The 17,506-nt window shown below is 42.5% G+C and overlaps 1 protein-coding gene across 1 annotated transcript in view; it reads left to right on the plus strand.

Moving 5' to 3' along the window:
• The window catches only part of NOL6 (nucleolar protein 6), a 471,490-nt gene that overhangs the window by 292,540 nt on the left and 161,444 nt on the right, over positions 1 to 17,506 (plus strand). Inside the window, exon 20 of the mRNA XM_078674724.1 lies at positions 2,287 to 2,439. Coding sequence (XP_078530850.1) covers positions 2,287 to 2,439 — 153 coding nt within the window. The remainder of the gene's footprint in view (positions 1 to 2,286; positions 2,440 to 17,506) is intronic.

Genomic DNA, 17,506 nt, shown 5'->3' on the forward strand with positions numbered 1-17,506 from the left:
ACGCACACAGACAGCAAACTCCCACAAAATGGCGGAAGCAGCGTAGTGACGCTATCAAGTCACTGACGCAACGCTGAAACGCACAGTGGGACCCAATGATGACGCTGTCAGAAACAGTGGCGATTACTCACGCGCTGGAACTCCAAGCTCGATTTGAAGTCAACGAAGTTAACGGATATCACGAGGCAGGTAGGAAACTCCCAATTTTGGAGAAATAAGAGTAACAGTACCTTGAAAATCCGTAGAGTTCAGCCGAAGTGTAGAAATATTTTCAGATTTAAGAAAGAGTCGTGGGCTCGATTCTCCGGTAACCAGTGGCAAAAATCACCGAAAAATTTCAATTTGCCGATCAATCCAGTGGGTCTGGTAGAACCATTTCCCTCGTCGCCAATGTAAAGATAGAGATGAGGCGGATAATGTGGTCAAATAATGGTTTATTATTTCCTCAAACCATAGACCCACCGGAGCAGCAGGGCAAACGTCCCGACTCTCCAGAAACCAACCGCCTTCTCCCCACAATACACAAAGCTCTAACATTCTAAGTTACATCACTGGATTCTAACGGTGACATAAGCATGTTTTACAGTTTGATTAGACATTACATTTACATAGACACAAATCAAGAATATTACCAACTACCACATCGACCATTCATGAACCATTGAATAACCCAATATACCATTGATCTAACTCCCACCGCACAGCAAGCATCATAGCATGAACCAAGTTAGGACCGAACTAGCTGAACCTATTCTAGAGTAATGAGTGGAGACATACATATCAAGTAGAATATCGGAATATTCAAGAGGAAGACCCTTCAAACAAACAAACCACATCAGACCAAACACATTGCACTTGGATAGGAGAAGTAGTAGGTCTAAGTTAATCACTGATGGTATAGAACAACATGGGAACCAGGGACACAAACCAAGTTAAATATTGTTTGGAACCTCAAGGAAATGAAAAGCAGGATACTCTACTAACATGCAAGCACAAGGCTCAGTAGAAAAATAAATGAAGAAGGGTTATTAGAAGTCCAAGGCAACATTTAAATTAAACAGGTGTAACTTGGGAATTTCATGTTACATTTTGCTTTCCATGCTAAATTCCCCAAATCAAGCTATTATGCTGCATCACATAATTATGCACCGTTCGCAACCAAATCTTTACTTCGTAACAATTCAAAATGCCGAAATGTGAGCGGTGTTGCTCGTGGTACTTTTACTTTAATGCTATATTTTAGTACGAAATAAGGTCTTGCATAAACAATTTACACGAGGACAAGTTTTGCGCTAAAAGTTAGTACCTAAATAATAGATTTTCATTTCATTAATTTGGTGACACTTTGCGCACCCCTAGATATTGGTATCTCATATAGCTCAAACGCCCACCAATGGATAAGCAAGGCCCTAACCAGTCTGTGTTATGTGGAGTCCAGTGACCCCACGAGCAGTTGAATATTACTCTGTCACAGCTGACTGGCTTGACAGAATGTCAGGACACTTCCAAGGCTGTACACACCAAAGAGATAACCGCAACATATATTAACGCCACATGGTTTTGGATGGCAGATTGCACAGGTAGCAACCTCTATGGATCCCATCCGTTCCACAGTTACTTACTGACTGACCTATGGTATATTTACCAACATACTGTCCACCAACATATCACCTTCGGATTGAGCTCTCCGCCTAATGGGCTAACCCACAACTGCAGACAAGCTTTGCACCAAAGCACTAAGAAACTAAAAATTGGTAAACATGAACTGTTCAAAACCCATTCTCTGGTATTTCCTTTCAAAGGTCCAGACCTGTGGGTTTTCATGATCGCAATCTAACATTCATGCGCTTACTGAGAAGTTAATCCATAAGATGGCATTTAAAAAGCAGGCAGATTTTAAAAAACGTGCACCGTTTTTGCCCTTGTCACCGTCCACCTCAGTATAGCAGAAGTTTGGAATATTTAGAATCTGTTCACTATGACGTGGAGCTGCTTTAAATTTTTAATGGTTCTCACCTTCTGGTCTCCTCTAATGTTCTTAATATTCTGTGCAGTACATCTTGCATCTGATCAGAAAAAAACGTGCTTAGTTATTTCAAAATCACAATGTTTCAGTTTATTTTGAGGGAAGCCATATGTTTGACTCAAACACTATGGAATATTTTGGAGTCAACATAATTCATTTCCTGCCCCTCTTCTCTTTGGGTCATGTAACAAGTGTTTCTGTTCAACTAATTCACCACTGTGCAATTGTGTTTCATAAATATTGTATATCCTCTTCCGTAGCCTCCAGCAGCAGCATCCAGCCTTCAGTGGAACGTCTCGCCTGGTCAAGCGCTGGATCAGTGCACAGATGCTGAGTGACAGCATCTCAGATGAGTCCGTGGATCTGATTGTGGCGTTTCTGTTTTTGCACCCGGCTCCATTTACCCCTCCTAGGTAAGGTGCCTTTGCCTTGATTTGATGCTGAAGATTCATATGCGCTAGGCCACTCCTAGTGTTTGTATAAAGCGTATGTACATGTGCTAAACCAGAGTGCCCTTTGTTACCCTTCAGCCCTAAATGACTTTAATGTATAGGCATGGATTGCCCAAACTCACACCCCTTCTACATGCCTGTGGTCCTTGTAATGGCTTTAACATGGTACCATAAGGAAGCCTGTATTGAAGGCGAGGCCAAGACCTCTTTAGGATAATGACTTGGTGGCATCTTCTGACACCAGTTGTATAAAAACCAGACCGTTCCCCTTGTTAGGTTGTACCTAAGAAAATATACTGTAACTGAAGATTAAGCCCCTTTAAAATACCTGTATTTATTTGATCTTACCTATACTTATTTTATGTCCTGTGTATCTGTCAGAGGAGAAACACCATTCTACACCAACCTTTTGTTGAATTTCCTAATTGATGACATTTTTCTATTAGTTTTGAGTAGGAATTCACTTACTTTACACATTTTAAATGTAAACAATGACCTATGCAAAATGTATGTCCCACATGAAATATGCTGTCTCTGTAAAACACCACACTGCTGTGAACTGCTCAAGCAAAATGTTATTTCTCCTTGAACATGTTCATACCTACCGGTGCTTCTTTGTACCATGTGTGCCGCTGAGAACTATTGACAAAAATGCTTTAGCAGATGAGCTTGATAGTCATTCAATCTACATGCTTATATTTTTTTAACAATGACTATTTAAAAAAAAATCCCTTGCCATGCATTATACATTTTAACATAGTGGCTCACTTGTGTGGGCCAAAGACATCAGTTTACAGTTGTACTGGGCATGTCTCAAAAGTCACAGAGACACTTTTCCCCAGAACTGATGGTCTGAAATCCATTCCAGATTTTTCTCCGTTCTTCATTGATGTTTCTAGGAAGTTAATTTTGAGCTTGCTATTGATGTGGGGACCAGTATGTTATTTTTTTTTGTAGGTAGGAAAAGCAAAGTTTTCTGCCAAAACTTTTCATTGTGGGAGTCTTTTTGAAGGGTTTTTGATTATGTAAAATGAGGCGCTTCGGAGAAATAGTGTGTACATTATTAAAATGAATACTTTGGGATATTTGGGCTCAAGATGTAATATATGGAGGGGGTATATTACCCGTTCACTTCCTTCTGAATAAGACTTCATCATGGGTGTGCTCTGACCCCACCATTGTTTAGGTTATATTTAGCTGATCTCCTTCTGTAATGCCAGGAAACCCATTTGATTTCTCCTGAAATGGGAGGAGGGTGCTAGGGGGGATCTAACAACGTTACTTACCTATTGTACGCTTATAAAGTTACTGTTTGAATTCCTTTTTTTTTACTTTTCTCGAAACATTCGATTTCTTACAGAAATTAAGATTCTGCGAACATCTTAGTACTATCAAAGATCCAGTGTTGTCCTGTGGTTGGTTGTTGCGACCTACAGTTGAAAGAATATTTTATGAGGATCAGAAGTTGAATTTAGAATCAATGTGTGCTTTTGAAATCAGAAATGAGGCACTAGAAGGAAAAAAATTCCTTTAGCTGCTCTATAAGTGTTAAACCTTTGTACTGTCTGACATTGTAGCTCATGACATCAATGCAATGAAAGCTCGAGGCACCCGACACCTTCTAATGGAATTGATTCCCGTTAATGTGTGTTCTTTAGCTTGTTCTATTGTTTTTAAGTAAGACAATCCTTTTAATCCACACTTTACAGTGTCGGAGACCACAGAACCCTCACATTAAGAGCCTTTTTGTGCAATACTCCTTTAGCACCAGGTCCTCCTTACCCAGATATAGCCATCACTGGAAAACAACAGATCCACTTTGTTCTACTTTAGTCCTTCAAATGAAGGATGTTTCTTTATACTTGTTGGCTTTTCTTTCTCGTTGTTGACTCACATTGTATTTTGGGCTGCGGCATTCTTTCTGCTTGTAAGCCCAGGCAAATAACAGAAAAGGCTTTGTAGTTTAATTGGAATGCAGGGTTAATTGTAGATTACTGCAATTAAACCGGCACCCTTAAGGACTGACCGATCTTTCAGTTTTGTACATGTTTTTGGAAGGTGGATCAATATCGAGCGACATGACTTGAGAAGAAAATACTTTTTAAGGTTCCCCTAAAACCTCAGCATTGGAAACCTTTATGTTCGAGGCATATGGGCTGCAGATGGTACATTTATGAATAGATCGCCATCTGGTGTTGGGCTCGGATGATTGCACTTTGTTTTTCTTCTGGAGAAGTCTTTGTCGTCATAGGTGACTCCTCCTCTCGGTGTTAGTGCGCATGGGCATCGGCTCCATCCTTAGATTGTTTTTTTCCGCCATCGGGTTCGGATGAGGATCGAAGCGCTCCGGACCGACTTCAACAAAGAAGGTTATAACCGGCGCGTATTCCTTTCCAAATCGACGGTATCGTTATCGAACGCGACTTCACTCCATACCGACGCGATTCGAAGGACGACGACTACGAGAAACTCGACGTAGTCCAGCCCGGGGTCCATGGAAAGGACTCCATTCAAAAAATGTCCAACGTGTGGTGCTAAGTTCCCACACAAGGACCTACACGAAGTGTGCAACCTCTGCTTGTCCCCTGAACACGAATCCAGGGACTGTGAGGCCTGTGCAGCGTTCTCGTCAAAGTCGACGATTAGAAACCGTCGAGCCCGAAGACACGAGGTATCGAGAATGCAGTCACAAGCAATCCCGGAGCTGTTCGAGGACCAGCACCCAGAAGAGGAGGAAGAAGAGGCCGACGAGGCGGGGTCAGAAGCGGACGAGTCCGACGTCGAGGAAATCGACGTCCAACAAACCGTGAGTGACGACGTCCCTTTACCGAAAAACAGACCCCGCACGGTGTCGACCCCGCCCTCGAGCCCGGTCAGACAACCGAAAAAAGTTTCCAACGCCCCGCCTTCGAGCCCGGCAACGAAACAGAAACCGAAACACTCGGTCCCCCATCATAGTGGTTCCGGTTCCGATAAACCGACCACATCGACACCGAAGCACCAGGTCAAGGAAAGCTCGAAGTCGAAGCAGTCCATGTCGACACCGAAGCACGCTTCGGCGCCGAAAACACCCTCGACACCGGGGACATCTTCGATACCGAAGAAGTCGGATCCGAACAAAACTTCGGCACCGAAAATACAAATGGACATTTCAAAGAAAAAACACCTTTCGGAACCGAAAACTGCGGTACCGACACAGGAACACGGAACGGATCCTAAACAAAAGACTTTGTTTATTGACCCAAAGACTGGCAAGGTAGTCACAGAACTACCTAAAAAGAGGAAACATGAACATTTGGACGACAAGGCTCATCCAAAGAAGAGAACAATGGGGACGAATACAACTCCTCCCCCTTCTCCCAAACCTCACACACCATCTTCGCCTCTTCCTCACAATAGGCCAGATATTCCTCCCACACGTCCATCTACACCTACAACAGATGGAGAGAGTGACACAGGGGAGGGGGGACACCCTGGGGATGATGAGGACACAATCCCAGAGGAGGCAGACCCATGGGAGGAGTATAATGTGGGATCAGGTAATGATACCGACCTTGAGTCATATCCCTCAAAACCTTCACCTCCTGATGACAATACTGGGTTTGCACAACTCATTACTAGAGCAGCAACATTTCATAAGGTAGACCTACATACAGAACCTCTAGTACAGGACTTCTTATTAGAGACACTACCTACTGCACAAAAAACATCAGGAACACTACCAATGCTAAAAGGCCTTCTCAGTCATACATCAGAGATATTCAAAGACCCAGTGAGGGCTAGGGTATTGAACCCAAGAATTGATAAAAAAATATAGGGCAGCTCCAAAAGACCCAATATACATTAAGGGACAAATTCCTCTAGACTCACTAGTGGTCACAAACGCTCGCAAGAGAGCAAACTCTTTATCTACAGGAGAAGCGCCACCTCCTGACAAAGAGTCTAAACTAATAGATGCCTCTGGCAAGAGAGTAGCATCTCAAGCGGCAAACAGTTGGCGCATAGCTAATACGCAAGCACTACTTGCAAGGTATGACAGAGCGCATTATGATGAGTTGGAAACACTCATCAAACATCTCCCTAAAGAACATCAAAAGAGAGCTGATCAACTTATACAAGAAGGGAAGTTAATTACTAACACTTCAATAAAGTGCGCCCTAGACGCGGCAGAAACTGCGGCAAGGTCGACAAATACAAGCATCATGTTAAGGAGACATGCATGGCTCAGAGTGTCAGGATTCAAACAAGAGGTACAAACCTCGTTACTTAACCAACCTTTTGATGGGAAAACACTTTTTGGCACAGGGACAGATGAGGCCCTAGAAAAAATGAAAAAGGATACAGAAACGGCTAAATCAATGGGAGCATTGCAACAGCCGACACAAAGAGGTTCCTTTCGTAGATCCACCTATAGAGGAGGATCCAAAAGTACAGGTACAAACCAACAGCAAACCTCTTTTACACCTACATCACCCAGAGGTAATTCTAGAGGTGGATACAGGGGTAACAACAACAAGGGTAGAGGTCGCGGAAACAACAACAACCGCAACTCTCCAACCCCAAAACAGTGACTTCATAGAGCTTCCCCCAGACCATATAACACCGGTAGGGGGACGCCTATCACAGTTCCTACCTGTCTGGGAAAACATCACATCAGACAAGTGGGTAAGACAAATTATCCAACATGGTTATTGCCTAGAACTCACAGCTACCCCACCAAACATCCCCCCCAAACAGCGTCCAATGAAACAAGATCACCTGAGACTGTTAAAACAGGAAGTAATATCACTGCTAGAAAAGCATGCCATAGAGAAGGTTCCACAGCACCAACAGGGAACAGGAGTATACTCCCTATACTTCCTAATCCCCAAAAAGGACGGGTCTCTAAGGCCAATACTGGACCTAAGACCTCTCAACGCATACATAAATTCGGAACATTTCCACATGGTCACGCTCCAACAAGTACTTCCTTTACTGAAGAAAGGGGACTTTCTTTCTACACTGGATCTAAAAGACGCTTACTTTCATATCCCTATTCACAAAGCCCACAGGAAATACCTCAGGTTTGTGGTAGAAGGACAACATTATCAGTTCAAAGTCCTCCCATTTGGTGTCACGACGGCACCAAGGGTGTTCACAAAATGCCTGGCAGTGGTAGCAGCTCACCTAAGAAGACAACAAATTCATGTCTTCCCATACTTGGACGACTGGCTAATAAAAGCCAGGTCGCAAGAGGAGTGTCCGCAACACACACAAAAGACAATTCAGCTACTACACCAGCTAGGGTTCACGGTGAACTACACAAAGTCACACCTACAACCAAACAAAGTTCAACAATATCTGGGGGCTACCATAGACACAGAAAAAGCCAAAGTGTACCCCAACCCAATCAGAGTCCAAGCAATGCTTACAATCATTCAGAGATTTCAGCCACAACACTCACTAACAGCAAGAGTGTTCATGCAGCTATTAGGCATGATGTCATCCTGCATACTGCTAATACCATATGCAAAACTACAAATGCGTCCGCTACAAGAATGCTTAGCGACACAGTGGAATCAGGCTCAAGGACAGATTACGGATCTGGTGTTGGTAGACGACCGCACACACCGCTCTCTGAAGTGGTGGAACAGAACAAACATTACCAAGGGGCGGTCGTTCCTAGAGCCAATTCCACAGGTGACAATAACAGCAGACGCATCGCTCACCGGATGGGGAGCACATATGGACAAATACACAGTACAAGGAAGGTGGAGTGTGCAGGAAAGAACACTGCACATCAACTATCTAGAACTACTGGCAGTGTTTCTAGCATTGAAAGCCTTTCAGATACATGTTATCCACAAAGCAGTCCTGATCAGAACAGACAACATGACAGCAATGTATTATATTCAAAAACAGGGGGGGACGCACTCTCTCCAATTATCCAGACTAGCACAGGAAATTTGGAGATGGGCCATTCCTCAAAACATCTATCTGTTAGCCGAACACCTACCAGGAGTTCAAAACCAGATAGCAGACATCTTAAGCAGACAGTCGGAACAAATACACGAATGGGAACTGCACCAACAAATACTGCAGCCATTCTTCCAAAGATGGGGACAACCAGAGATAGACCTATTTGCCACTCATCAGAACGCAAAATGCCAAAGCTTCGCGTCCAGGTACCCACATCACCTGTCGCAGGGCAATGCGTTATGGATAAATTGGTCCAACAAATTTGCATACGCTTTTCCCCCTCTCCCACTAATCCCATTAGTGGTCAGGAAACTGCAACAACATTCAATGACCATGATACTAGTAGCACCCACGTGGGCAAGACAGCCGTGGTTCACCACGCTCCTGCAACTCTCACAAGTGCCACATCAAAAGCTACGAATTCTACCCATGCACCTTACACAGAACCATGGAGAAATAATGCACCCAGATCCAACTCAATTGAACTTAGCGATCTGGCTCCTGAAATCCTAGAATTTGGGTACTTAGATCTCCCCCCAAATTGCATGGAAATAATTAAACAAGCGAGACGTCCAACCACCAGAGCATGCTATGCAGCTAAGTGGAAGAGGTTTGCTATACACTGTACTAATAACAATATCAACCCTCTAGACGTATCAACAAGGGAGATTATTTGCTACTTGTTACACTTACAGCAATGTAATCTAGCGTACACATCTATCAGAGTACATCTAGCAGCTATAGCAGCATACCTACAAAACAGGCAGCGCATATCACTGTTCAGAGTACCAGCGATAAAAGCATTCATGGAAGGTCTTAAAAGAGTCATTCCACCAAGATTACCACCTTCCCCAGTCTGGAACCTCAACGTAGTACTCACCAGACTAATGGGGCCACCCTTCGAACCTATGCATAGGTGCGAAATACAATTCCTTACATGGAAGGTGGCATTCCTTATAGCCATTACCTCACTCAGAAGAGTAAGCGAGCTACAGGCATTAACAATACAAGAACCATTCCTACAGATACACCAGAATAAAGTGATTCTTAGAACAAACCCAAAGTTCTTGCCTAAAGTAATTTCAGCATTCCACATCAATCAGCCAGTGGAATTACCAGTCTTCTTTCCAAAGCCACAGACGGTGGCAGAAAGGGCTCTACATACACTAGATGTTAAAAGAGCCATTTTGTACTACATAGAAAGAACACAAGACTTCAGGAAAACTAAACAACTATTTGTAGCATTTTCCCCAACACATAAGGGCAATCCTATCTCTAAAGCAGGCATCGCAAGATGGATTGTAAGATGTATACAAATATGTTACATTAAAGCAAAGAGAACATTAACTGTTCCTCCTAGAGCTCATTCCACAAGAAAACTAGGAGCATCTATGGCATTCTTAGGGAACATTCCCCTAGATGACATATGTAGAGCAGCAACTTGGTCTACACCACATACATTCACAAAGCACTACTGTGTTGATGTACAGGCTGCACAACAAGCCAGAGTGGGCCAAGCTGTATTAAAAACTCTATTTCAGACAGTTGCGACAGACACTGGTGACCACCGCTAGGGAGGTAACTGCTGTACAATCTATTCATAAATGTACCATCTGCAGCCCATATGCCTCGAACGGAATATGCTACTTACCAGTATGCATCTGTTCTTGGCATAGAGGGCTGCAGAGTGGTACATGCCCTCCCTGCCTCCCCGGAAACCTGTGTCTGTCCCAACATTATCTTATTTAGATACATTTACATGGGCATATCTTTATGTACTACACTACACTACTCCATCTAACCCTACTATGGCAAAACAATCTAAGGATGGAGCCGATGCCCATGCGCACTAACACCGAGAGGAGGAGTCACCTATGACGACAAAGACTTCTCCAGAAGAAAAACAAAGTGCAATCATCCGAGCCCAACACCAGATGGCGATCTATTCATAAATGTACCACTCTGCAGCCCTCTATGCCAACAACAGATGCATACTGGTAAGTAGCATATTCCTTATTGTCTTAATAATGTATGGTGCATGTACAGTGAAAATACTTTTGCCAGAGGTGGGTAGTGCACACTTGTATTTAGCTAGTAAGACATAGTCTTGTAATTTTAATAATTCTCCCCCATAATAAGACATAATGTAAGATACTTAAGGATATTCCAAGCAGGATCTTGTCTGTTGAGAAATATTAAATTGCATTTATTTGTAGACACATATAAGGGTGTTATGGTATAGTGGGTGTTTATGTAGTGCTTCATATTCCTGATGAGACCATGAAGCGCTCCGATTTCCTCCACGTTCTTGATGCCATTTCGGGGTACATGGTTGATGAGGTGTTGTGGTGGTTTGGTCTATGAGAGGTGTTTGGTGAGGGGCGTGAGGGGCGTGAGGTTTAAAGACTGGTTTCAAACATGGTGTGGTAAACTTTGCTGCATGTTGGCATGAGGTGTTGTGAACGGAGTGAGAAAGACACAAAGCTGCGTCTAGAATATGTAAAATTTCACTTGTGCCATTTCATGGTATGTCGCTATTCTATTTACATAAGCAAAGGTTAAAGAAGTGATTCATTTGCTTATTCTGCTTCCCCTGTAGGCCTCCCTCTATGCCCCCCCCCATTGAACAAAGATGAGCATTATTTGCTGCAATTGTCAGAATCTTAGGCTAAAGTGGTTCATATCTTAAATGGATCTCCCTCAGTCTTAGGCATTACTTGCTCTGTTGTGTAGAACAGAAAAGGGTTGTGAAATGCCATCTGTGTATGGATGTTAGAAGGATGCCGAGCATGTGGTGCAGCAGTTCCATTTTGAGCTCTTCATCATTCTTCACAGCTTGCATTGAGAAGTTTCTAATTCTCTGTTACTTGTCATTTGGATCAAGTTGTTAACCTTTACTGAGTAATAGGTTCTCAGAGCACTCTATGTAATAGTACTTTAATCAGAAGTTAATGTGGTAGAGGAGAAAACAGTGCCGTATGCTTCATATATCCGAAGATGTAGTAGGCAAAGAAGTCAAATTACGTTGGACTGTGGATTTTTTAACCAATTTTCAGTTATTAACATATATTGCATCCTGCGAATGAAGACTCCCACAATTCCAGAAGAAGGTTTGAATTTTTCTGTTAACAATAGTGTGGTCTGATGTCACTACATATTCTGTACCATAAAATGCTTCTGATTCATTAAAAGTGTGTTGCTTTGTACTGGGAGGTAAATAACGGCTGTGTATTTAGATCTTAAAGTCTGAGGCATCAAGTAGCTAATAGATTATCTCATTTTGTGTGTGTTAACGTCCACCAATTGGGCTTAATGCCAGTATTTTGCCTTTTCCAATGTTGACGGATTACCAAGCCTCTGGGAAAGAAGACCTGATTACCTTTGAAGCAGAAAATTTACTCAAATGGTGAAGGTGGGATTTGAACCCTGGTTTTCTGGACTCACAGTTTGCAAGTTAATCAAATCTCCTGCAAAGAACCCAGGGCTGTGTGTGCTGTACAGTGTTCTTTCGATGTGTACCTGTGAAACAAATAAAGCACCTGATTGCACTTTTCCCCTTTCAAAATGCCAGGCTTTCTCTTACAGTACATTTCACTCCATAAAGGAAAGACCCTGAGGAAATTCCCCTGCTCACATAAAACTCTTTAATCATGATCATTCATGTTACAAAAACCAAGCACTCTTTCCACGTAATCCATTGGCATTGGAGCGGGCATTCTGTTAGAGGCTTCTAAATGTTTGGCCATATTGATCTCTACCGCATATGCTCTTTCCTTCAGCCATGCGATCCGGATGTATGACATTACAACGCATGGTTTTACCACGCATGCCTTCACATCGCAGTTTTTACAACGCATGCTGTTACAACGCATAGCGTTAAGGGGTGCTGGATAGTGAATAGTTTAATTTACTATTCCAACTCCAGTCCCCGTGGATAGTAGGGAAGGTGTTGGATAGTAAATGTAATCCATTCCCTATCCTAGAGCGCCCCCCCAGCGCAATGCGTTGTAATGACATGCGTTGTAATAGTTGCGTCGTAAAGGCACTGCGTGGTAAAAGTTGCGTTGAAAAGGATGTTTCCCATGCGATCCACCACGGGATTGGTGTGAACTTGAATATTATTTCAATTGTAAATTATTGGCATTGCAGATGGCTGTCTCGACTCAATATTTTCCACCTATAAAAAGTCAAAATGATTTGCAACCTTGACCTGAAAGTTGGATACTGCTGCCTTGACGTTGGGTTCCCCTCAGAAAGTTTGTTGCCATATTCAGTGTTAAGTTAGCACAATAGCATCGCTGGTTTATTCCACTCTGAATGATTGTTCAGTAGGCAGACAGAGTGGAGCACAGCACCAGCTTTGCAAAGTGACTACTGTATGTTGATATAGTGAGCACTTAGTTGCTAACAGAGACGTTTAATAACATTTTTATCTCTCATTACTGCTAAACGAAATAGGTTTTACTGATTGATATTATCAAAGTTGATTGAGGAAGTGCCTACAGCGACAACAGAAGTCACACCGTTAGCACCCCCTTGCCTCCCCCACCTGATACCTTGGTCTCTTGCCCCATATACTGCTACCACTGAACGTACTGTAGATTTTCTACAGACCACACAGGTCACTGATTTCTTTTCTAGAATAGAATCTGCCACCTCCCTCTGTTGCAGTACTTATGCTCTAGAACCTCTTGTTACTTTTCAGAAACGTTTCTTTTCTTGTCCTGTGCCTATGTAGGTATACTTTCCTGTAAAATGAGTTAACATAAAGGTCCCAGCCTTTGCTCTTGGGCTGGGTGCAGTGATTTGCTTGTGGTGACCGTTGTCACATGCAGATTGGAGTATTTGCTCTACGTACCCCTTTAACTAGAGAGAGTATAAGTAACGCGTCCCTTGTAGTAGAAATGTTGACCTTCATGCTTCAGGGGCTTTTGAGCTGTACATGCTGCAGCTGTTTTAGAAAGCTACAGTAGAGGTCTTTGGAGGAATATTAGCCCAACACTATAATGTCTTCATGACCACAAACAGCGAGAGGCATCTAATGGAAGAAAGAATTGCTTCCATTTTGTCTGTGAGCCACTGCCCTCCCGGTCACTGACCTAGTTACTACAATGGGACCACATGCAATACACTTGAAAAGTATTTTTGACTGTAGACTTCAGTATTCCGGTGTTTAGACGTATATTATTTGGTGGGTCTTGCTATTTCTTTGGTGAAATATGCGATGTAGCACGTAAATATTGAGATGTATGTAGCACAAGACGTGGACTCTTAATCAGAGTTGAACTAACAGTGGAGATGAAGAGCCAGCAGACCGTGTGATTTTACAGATCGCAGGGGTTGCAACCGCACAATGGCTTTGTTCTTTTGAACTGATTTGGGACCAGATGTACACACATTAATGACACAGAGCCCTGTCATAGAGGCCAGGAGTTACAAAAACTGGAATACTTTTTGAATAAGAAGCAGTTTTTGAAAGTAAAGAAGTAAAAACACCAGTGCACGAATTAGGACTCCCAAAAAACAACCACCAGGAGGCGGAAATGTATTTATTTATTTTTAACATCTGGCTACATAGCACAGCTTTTGCCAGACAGTTATGTGAGCATCACTAGAGAGGGGCCTTGTGTCCAACTCCCATGTGTTGGAAGTAAGGAGTACATGATTTGATTGGACAGTAGTAGCATGCATCCATAAAAAAGTGCTTGCCCTCCATGTAGCTGTGTTCATGGTATCAGTGGTCAGGCATTTACATGGTTTCAATCTTTTTTCACAAATAGAAAACCGGTGGTCTCCCTCCGTCATTTCACTTCAGGAGAAAAGTTACTAAAGTGTAGCCCTATTTTATTTAATATTTATTTATCACCCTTGATGGCTCTGATTGAATCCTTTGGCATCTGGTCCACTTCTTATGCAGATAATTCTCTTGCTTGATGACATTTTTTGTGGCTCTGAGTAAAACCTTTAAGAACTGTTCTACCCAGATTGTTAATTGGATGGAAAGTAACCAGTTTAATTGTTACACAGAGAAGACTGAGATCATCTTATTGAATTTCTTCGACTAACCGGAAGGAAAACTGTAGCCCACTCACTCATCACGGCAAGACTAGACTGCTGCAATAGCCTAACACTAAGCATTGCTAAGTATTTGTTGTGTAAGCTTCAACTTGTTAAGGACGCCTCAGTTAGATTGATTCTTAAGCTTCCCCTCAAAAGTTGGGCATTTACAGGGGCTAAGGGAGCTGCATTGGTAACCTGTCCATAAGCGGGTGCTTTTTAAATTCCTGACTTATCCGAAAATATATTGCAGATCGTTTTGTGCATTAAGGCTTGCAAAGGTCATTGATCGTCCAGTATTAATCACCTACGCATACCAACAGCAGGTTCAAATTGAGAGATGGTAAATTATTTACTGTTCTGAGCTTCAAAGCTTGGCATCTGCTCCCCCTCTCTCTGATACTGGTGAAAAAAGAAGCAGATTTCTGGAAACTTTTAAAAACTTGGCTCTGTTTGCTGTCCGAAGAGGAATGGAATTGGATGTTCTAACTGGCTAAGCTGGTGATTGTGGTTTCTTTTTCCTGTGAAGACCTCTGGGCCTTTAGTGCATTGTCTTTGATGTCTGTCACAGAGTCAGGGTGCTCTGCTTGAGTGATAGCGGAGTATATAACTAATACCTCATTAATTCATTAATCATTTTGTTCATTTGTCCAACTGCCTAAGCTTGAACTTTCAGGTGTAAACTAATGACATTGGCATTCCTTTTAAAGTGTCTTACATAGCTAGAAAAGTTATGTTGTTTCATCTGGCAGGAGCATGGATGGGGGAAGGGCAGTCATTAACCTACGTGGATCTTTTAGGTCTGGCATTTCAGTGCAACGGTTTCTTGACCTTTTAACCTACACCAATATTATTCTACAGCACAAATATATATCTATTGCCATGCTATTTATATGTAATGCTTCACGTTATCATTCAACATTCCTTTAAAGCTGGATGTATTGGCATTGTCAGTGCTTATTTTGGAATGAAAGAAAGCAATTTCCCTGGGAAGTGGGTAGGTCTGTTTGGACAGCACAGCCATTGGTTCACCTTATTCAATCAACATAAAAAAACTTTAAGAGTTACTTTAGAGAGAATAGCTTATTTTCCGTCCACACATTGGTTTTCATGAGCACATTTCATTGGATAGAAGTTAGGCTTTTCTACTGAAAAGGAGTGCCTGTGTTGCTCTTTTTGCCTTGTGGGAAAACGTATGCTCTTACAGTACGACTGTGTTGGTTTGGGTGGCATGGCAGTGACAAAGGCTATAGTCCTGATGTGTTTAGGGTTAAAAGTTAGCATAAAGCCAGGAGGTCTGATGTTTTTTATCATGAAAAGTGTGTTTTCAAGTCAATAAGATTGAAGGGTGGATTATTATTGCTCTGTAAAAGTCTGCAGAGAAATATTTTGTTAAATGAAATCTCACAGATTACAGTAGTAAGCAAGAGTCTATGTTAGTTACCTCCCTCTGACAAACTGCGGGAAATAAGGATTTTTAATGTCATAAGCCTCGCTAGACTCTTATAGAAGAAACAGTATTGCTTTGTGGGATAACTTACACTCGGTACAGTAGGCCTGAGTTGGCTATGGTCACAGGCCAGTGATAAAGGCTGTGTACCTGTTTAGTTCACTTGGAAAATTCTGATCTGTTTATTTTGAAAAGTTATGACAGTTGGCCTGACTTATATATAATTAAAAAAACATGCTTTAAAACCAATATACCTTTATTGACGCATTGTTAAAACCATGTGCTGTAGGCTATAGACTGATATTTCACAGAGTACTGTAGTAGGCAAACATTTTGGTCTCCGCTATGATCTAGATTCTAGAGGGAGAGCAATTGCCTACTGTTTGACACTATCTGGGGTCCCTGCGAGAGGCATGGGAGAGCAACATGGGACTTATGGAAGATAACGATTGGATGGAGCCACTCCAGAGCCCTAGAGAGGTTGCCATACGAGCTCGCTTCCGTCTAATACAGTTAAGCATACTACATAGATAATCCTATTCCAGGTCACTTTTAGATCGTTTAGGGTGATACGGCATGGCCCTCTACGGTAGAGGTTGTGGAATGGTGAGGTCTTTCTTTCATATCCTCTTGAAGTGCCCTATAATCCATCAGTACTGGAAGGGGATGGTGCATATTATGGCCAAAGTCACTGGTCTCACGGTACCATTGGAAGTCAGGTGGCATTTACTACACATAATGAGAGAAAAAGTGTGGACTAGATATCTGAAGGTCTTGTTGATGTTAGCAGTCGGGGTGGCTAAGAGAAACATCGCAAGGGCGTGGGGAGCGAGCGGACACAAAGTGTCCAAGATTGGGAAAATGATCTAGACTGGTGCCAGCTAGAGGAGCAGGTGATTTATAAAGTAGAGGCTGTCCGAGAATATATGAAAACATTTTAAACCAAAGGTGCGTTAACAGGGAAACATGAATGGTTACCGTGGGTTGGTTGGAGGGATTTTGTTGACCAGGTGTGTGACTGATGAAGATAGTACTTGCACTGAATCTGTACTTATGTGTTCTATACTGTTTACTATTAGTTGTGATCGCAGTGATATTGTGTCTTTTCTTCATGCTGTATCAAATTATTCGCACAAGATTGTGTCCACGTCCGATGAACTGAGCAACTGTTGAATAAAAAGATTTAAAACAAATTTTTTGGGGTCTCCCCTCTGACAAACCATGGGGGTAGAACTTTTCAGTGTGATATCCTTCGGTTAGACCCTTTTCAGGGGAGTTGTATATTGTTTTGTCAACTATAATTGTAGGCCTATTTGTAATTTTATGTGAAGTATGGCGCCTCCCGCAGCACGAAAGCCTACAGATACCAGAGGGAAAGACTGTGCGCTTACTTTAAGATGCAGAGATGAGTGTCATTGAAGACATTAAACATTTGTGGAGCAGAAACATGCCAGGTGCCGAAGGAGAGGAGGCTTTTGCATCTTGACTGGCCAAGAAAGGGACCGTCCTGGGTTTGATCTTCTCTGAGGGCTTGGACGCCAACGAGAAGATGCGGTTGCTTTA

This window comes from Lissotriton helveticus, chromosome 2_1 (assembly GCF_964261635.1).
Source record: "Lissotriton helveticus chromosome 2_1, aLisHel1.1, whole genome shotgun sequence".
Taxonomy (NCBI): Eukaryota; Metazoa; Chordata; class Amphibia; order Caudata; family Salamandridae; genus Lissotriton; species Lissotriton helveticus.